Source organism: Ursus arctos, unplaced genomic scaffold (assembly GCF_023065955.2).
Source record: "Ursus arctos isolate Adak ecotype North America unplaced genomic scaffold, UrsArc2.0 scaffold_14, whole genome shotgun sequence".
Classification (NCBI taxonomy): Eukaryota; Metazoa; Chordata; class Mammalia; order Carnivora; family Ursidae; genus Ursus; species Ursus arctos.
In genome coordinates, this window is record NW_026622808.1 from 49,641,253 (window position 1) to 49,647,608 (window position 6,356).

Here is a 6,356-nt window from a genome sequence, read left to right on the forward strand (position 1 = left end):
AAGACTACATTTTTCATTTAAGAACTGCTACAATAACTTGAACATGCGAAAATTTTTTTGATGTAAGAAAAACCATATATTTATATTCATTTCAGCACCTTTACCTACAAAGGATTTGAAGATATATGTTACCATTAGACAATCCTTTGCAAAATGACAAATTAGTGAGCACAGCATACGAGAATTATAAGGTGAAAGGACTCAACAGTAACGGCGCAAGATGGGAACTTTTTTATGCTTAGTTATATTGAAATGTTGATTTATGTTATCATAGTTGTCTCAGAGAAATTTCAAATAATTTAGTATCAATAAATCAATTTTAAAATCCTTAATGCCACACTTAAGTGTCAAAATGCCTGTTTTTTTTAATCAGTACAAATCATTATACAATACTAAATGTTAAAAATAAACAATGAAAAGAAAATAAACAATGATTTAATCTCTGGAAAGCATATTCCCAAAACCCCTTCCGGTTTCTAGAGTTACCTTGCAAACATCTTCCTTCTCAGAATGTGCTTCTGGCTTACTTTCAGCAGCTTCACGCTGCTCAGCCACCTTGTCTATGACAGTATGTCCTTCATTTATTGGTGTAACAGAAACCAAAACATCAGGCTGTTCACAATTAACAGGTGTTGCGCTTCGTCCACTTTCTTCCATTTCCGTTTCCTCCGTGGGTACGATTAATGTTTCATTCACTTCTTCAGATTTTCCTTCAACAGATTCATTTATTTTAGTTTTTGGAGTTGAAGGATTAACTATAATAGGTACTAAAGCATATCCCTTGCCTGACAGTTCATCATCTGAATTGATTTCACTTACACTACGGCTATCTAATGACTGTACACTAAACGAGTCTATTCTTTCAAAAGCATCAGATGAGCAGCAACTCTCGGTGAGTTTTTGGAAATCATCTAAACGATTATATTCAGGACAGGCAGATGCTGAGAGAAGCTGAAAAGATGTCTGCATCAAGTGAAGAGTTGATTTGGAATCTGTAGTCTCTTGTCTCGAACTTGCTGAGCTCTCACTTATTACACTTTCATGATCTAAAACTTCAATGTCACTGGTGGTAGAAGTACCGGATGAGAAGGTACTAACAGGGGGAGAAGGTGTGTTACTCTGTCTGTCTTCATGTTTTTGTTCCTTAGGTTCCAAAGCCATGTCCTTTGCTTCTGCCGTAGACATATTAGATATGTTTTCTCTAGTTGTTTTCACATTAATTACACTTTCAGACACTTTCAAACGTACAGTCGATACCTTCATATCAGATTCTTTATTAACAGTTTCTTCATGCTTGCCTTCAGTTTTAGGCGACAGAGTATCCACTGCCAGAGTTTCCCCTGATACACATGGAGTAGACTCTTTTACTTTTGACTCAGTTGTTTCAGATGTTCTTGACGGTCCAGTGTGCAAGGATTCCTGTAAAGTGCTTTTCACTTCTTCTTCTGGTCGTTGTGATTTAGCTGGTGGTTTTGATACCACTGGACTCTTCTGAATGGTCTGGACATCCGTTGGAGAGAGAAAGGCACTGAAGAAATTTTCAGATTCATCTACCACAGTTCTCCGAACTGGCTTTGTAATTGCTTTAGGAGAGGCTACCGGCTGACTCTGAGGTTCAGTGTTTGACTTTAATCCCCAGGTTGAAGAATCCCATCCTCCACTGACAGGGGTACTTATTCCTTTGACCAATAAAAAAAAAAATTAAGAAAAAAACAATATAATTAAAAGAAAAAATTATATATACTTTACATTAATATTATAATCATTATAAGTCAATATAAATAAAGTTTTAAAATAAGGAAACTTATGGAATACAACCTATAATTTGGACCTGTGAAGATCCCTGATTACTGTGTAACTAATTAGTTCATTGTTGAACTTTGGGTCTTAAAGAGGAAAACTGGTATGGACCTACCCAGAAGGAACTAGGAGCAAAAATCAGAGACCAAAATGAGAGATTTGGGGGATTTGGGAATATGCTTTCCAGAGATTAAATCATTGTTTATTTTCTTTTCACGGCCTACCAGAAACAAGTATGTTATTCCCTCACACAACAAATTAAGAGAGTACCAGTATATGTTATATAACTCAAGCTAAGTCTAAGACACACACAATGCATCTCACATCAAGAGGCAGTACCCTCACTTACAGATCACGCATGCGTAATCATAGCAAATTGACCCGACCTTCTATGCAGTTAGTTTCATATTAATTTTATTCTTCTAATATCAGTAATAAAATATGGTTATGAGTTGGACAGAGGGTAACATTCAAAAACTAAACCCAACATACTGTTCTTTTCCAAAAATCAAAGTAAACTGATGGGAACAGTACCTTCTAGAGGACAAATTCATTTTTATCTACTTAATGACAAGCTCATTCTCCAAGGTCACAAACCCACTCTATATGAAAGTTTTGTTCCCTTTCTAAATTCCAAATTTAGGAGGAATTTAGAAGGTCTTATGAATTTCAGGGGCATCTGGCTGGCTCAGTCAGTGGAGCATGTACCTCAGTCTCAGGGTTGGGGGTTCAAGCCCCACATTGGGTGTAGAGATTACTTATAAGTAAAATCTAAAAGGGGTGTCTTGGTGGCTCAGTTCATTAAGCTTCCAACTCTTGATCTCAGCTCAGGTCTTGACCTCATGGCCTGAGTTCCAGACTCGCATTGGGCTCCACGCCCAGAGTGGAGTCTACTTAAAAAAATAAATAAATAAAATAAAACCTAAAAAAAAAAAAAAAAACATATGAATTTCAAAGATGTGCATTTTTTAAAAAGTATTTTTTTTTATATAAATGGTAGTTTACACTAGACCTTTTTAAAAACACTAAGGAGAAAATAACTATATTCTGGGTAAAAAAAGATAATTCAGTCACAGAAATACATGCTACTAAAAAACCCAATGATAAACAAAAAATGACATATTTACTAAAATATTTAAAGCACTTGTTTTAAAACAAATTCTTTTTCTATATTCAAAAGTGGCTGAGCACAATTATCACAAATTCTGCACAATTAGAAGTTGGTGGGGAGAGAACAAGCACCAAAAAGCTCCTAAAAACTATCAAGCCCTAAATTAAAGTCTATCCTATAACACTACTTCAGAAGTATGTAGGAAACTTCAATTTGGGGACACAGTTTTATACCCATTGTTTCAGTATATGAAAACAGTGAAAAAAAAGGAGAAAAGCAGAAATAAAGATGCAAATGAACGAGCAAGATTAAGTGTGCTAATTAGTTTTAATTTAGTAGGTTATCTTAATGAATGACAGAAGTTAAATTTGCCTCTTGAAAAACCTGAAGAATGTTTTCTATAAATCCCAGGGGTCATCTGATATCCACTGGTCATCTCTGAGTAAGGCAATGTAAAACACAGGTGATCAATAAATATTCATGGCATTTCACTAAATCTGAGTCTATTCAGTATAGCCTACTTTGAACAGTGAATCATACAGACTGATACGGGAAACAAAGGCAGAAGAAAATTATTAAATTTCCTTACTACTTGCAGCCCATTGACAAGTCCTTGAAACAGAGAGAGTGACATTCCTTTAGGAACTCAGCTGCCTCAATGTTAATACTTTGCTAAGGGCAAAATGAAATCTTAGCCCGACCCCCCAGGATCCTGTAAGTCTACTTTAACATATAAAAATTCCTTTGTAAACCTCCTTTATCTCTATCCCCGAGATACATGTTGGCAATCACTCTCCCAAGGATATGACCCACCGACATACATCTGAAGAGTTTCATGACTGAGTTTTTACTAAACAGTAATAAATGACCTTTTCCTAACAATAGCTAGCCCCACTTAAAAGTATAAAATTGGCCACTCCTCATGACCCCAGTGCAGCTCTTTCTGCCCATGGGTCCTGTCCCCGTGCTTTAATAAAACCACCTTTTTGAGGGGCTCCTGGGTGGCTCAGTGTTAAGCGTCTGCCTTTGGCTCAGGTCATGATCCCAGGACCTGGGATCGAGCCCTGCATCGGGCTCCCTCTCAGCGGGAAGCCTGTTTCTCCCTCTCCTATTCCCTCTGCTTGTGTTCCCTCTCTCGCTGTGTCTCTGTCAAATAAACAAAATCTTTTAAAAATTTAAAAAAATAATTAAAAAAACAACTTTTTGTACCAAAGGCGTCTCAATTCTTTCTTGGCCGTGGGCTCCAAACCCTAACATCTTCCCTACATCATAGAGGATTCAAGCCCCAGATTTCATAAAATGAAATCTAAAGTTTATATTCTGTCTCTCTTAAAGTTTAGTAATTCAAAATGTGGGGTATCTGTGAAAAAGGAAGTTGAGCTACTCCAACAAGGTCATACAGCATCTTATATAAGGTACTAAGAACCTGACATACAGACATGGGGCAAAAATATCTTAAAACGAGGTACCTCCAACTTAGGTCCTGACTTTCCCAAGATGTAAAATTAAAAAGAAATCGGAAAGAATTAGTCAACAATCACTTATTCTTTTTCACAGAGGTTCAGAGCCCCCGCCCCAATGCAAATGTTTACCCCTCACACCAAAATGCTGAACTATTCCTTTGACTTACAGCCAAAGCAACTGAAGATCCCTGAAAGATCCAGCTCAAGAAATCTCACAAAGACGCGGCTCTTTGAAATACAATGTGATGCAACCCAAAACTCCTGGGCCAGCTTCCACGGGTGATACCTCCATCATATTCTGCCCCTCAACTGCTGTGTAGCCTGGAGGAAGTTACTCAGCCTCGGTTTCCCCCTTCTGTAAAACACGGACTATAACGAACCTAACTGGAGGAGCTCTCTGATAGAGACAGCCATTAAAAAAAAAAAAAAAAAAAGCACATTCCGCGCTACCAAGCACGGAGTGCTCATTAAGTGTCAGGGACTGTTCCTCCTGCCCCGCCGACAGACTTCAGATGCTCCCAACAGCGTCCGGAGCGCGCCGCGATTCCGGGTTCTGGATGCTCGCGCTCGCAGCTACGTTGAGGGAGGGCGGGGCGCAACCGCGACAAATCGCGACCGGGTTTTTCGAGGCCGGCAGGACCCGCACCCGGGGCCACAGGCACGGAGGACCCTGGGGCTGGGATTTCCCTCAGGAAAACCGCGAAGACCCACTTAGAGAAAACGAGCATTTGTGGACGGGCTGGGGAGACAGAACTTGCTCAGAACTCTGTCAGCGGGGAAGGAATGCCTGTCTACACCTCTCGCCTGTTTGCCTCCGCGAGCGCAGGGCCCCCTGGGGCCCCCCGCTCCTCTCTCCCTTACCCGGCTCTCCGTATGGAATGGTCTCGGCCCAGGCGCTCGGCTCTTCTTCCTGGATATCCAGGACCCTGTCGATGGACTTCTGGGCCTGGGACAGGGCCTGCTTCGCGAAGCTGGAGAGCTGGGAGGCGTTGAACCAACTCATCTCTCCCCAGCCGGCGGCGGCGGCGGCAGCGGCAGCACCAAGCGGGAAGGCCGAGGGCCAGGCCGACCGGCCACAGGCCCGGGGAATGGTGCACCGGAACGGCCTCTACCCCGTCTTCACTCGGCGGACCCTGTCAGCGGCTGGCCATGACCCCGACAGTCTCCCCCGAGACGGGGATGTTACCCTCGGCCCTGCCCGCACAGCTGAGACGAAAGGCCCGGACTGCGCATGAGCTGGCTTCTTCCACGTACACAACCACCAAATCCGGGAGCCCAGAGTTCCGTCAATAGACGGAAGAACAGCAGGAACGCTGACGTCACATCCGGGACTCGAAGATTGCCATTAGTTACGGAGAACGCGGAACTATTTCTGTTGATACTGATTCCAAGCGTAGCGCGCATATTCCTGGCCATCAGAGAAGCTCTGTGGCTTCTAGCGGAGGTAGAGTCGTCTGGGTGGGAAAGCTAGTTTTCACGTGAGTTCCATCCTATAAAATAGCTCAGGTACTAAGCTAGCACCTAGCCAGCAAGAATTGCAAACAAAGGAAGTTTGGCTCTCGCCTATTAGCGCTTTGTTTCAAATATTTAACCAGTCCTGTGTTAACGTGGCCATAAAGAGGAACCCTAGGTTTGGGTTTGCCTAAAAATACTGGCATTTGTATAAAAGGCCTGATCCAGTCGACCTCATGACGGTGTTAAAAAGGCGTCTTCCGCAAGGTGTTAAAAGTTAGAACAAGGGTACGGAAGGCACCATCTCTTCACCAGTGTAGGGCCACTCTTGGCCCCAGTCAAAACAAACCTGAGAAGCACTATAACTATTACTCTATTAATGTGTGTTGTGCACATTATTTAAAATACAGCTTTGGGGGCGCCTGGGTGGCACAGCGGTTAAGCGTCTGCCTTAGGCTCAGGGTGTGATCCCGGCGTTATGGGATCGAGCCCCACATCAGGCTCCTCCGCTATGAGCCTGCTTCTTCCTC

At 42.1% G+C, this 6,356-nt stretch overlaps 1 protein-coding gene across 1 annotated transcript in view; it reads right to left on the reverse strand.

Annotated features, from left to right (window-relative positions):
- The window catches only part of TMF1 (TATA element modulatory factor 1), a 30,487-nt gene extending 24,812 nt beyond the window's left edge, over positions 1 to 5,675 (reverse strand). Inside the window, exons 1-2 of the mRNA XM_026501206.4 lie at positions 5,236 to 5,675; positions 487 to 1,679 (exon numbers count right to left, since the gene is read on the reverse strand). Coding sequence (XP_026356991.2) covers positions 487 to 1,679; positions 5,236 to 5,377 — 1,335 coding nt within the window. The 5' untranslated portion in view covers positions 5,378 to 5,675. The remainder of the gene's footprint in view (positions 1 to 486; positions 1,680 to 5,235) is intronic.
- Between the last annotated feature and the right edge of the window lie 681 nt (positions 5,676 to 6,356).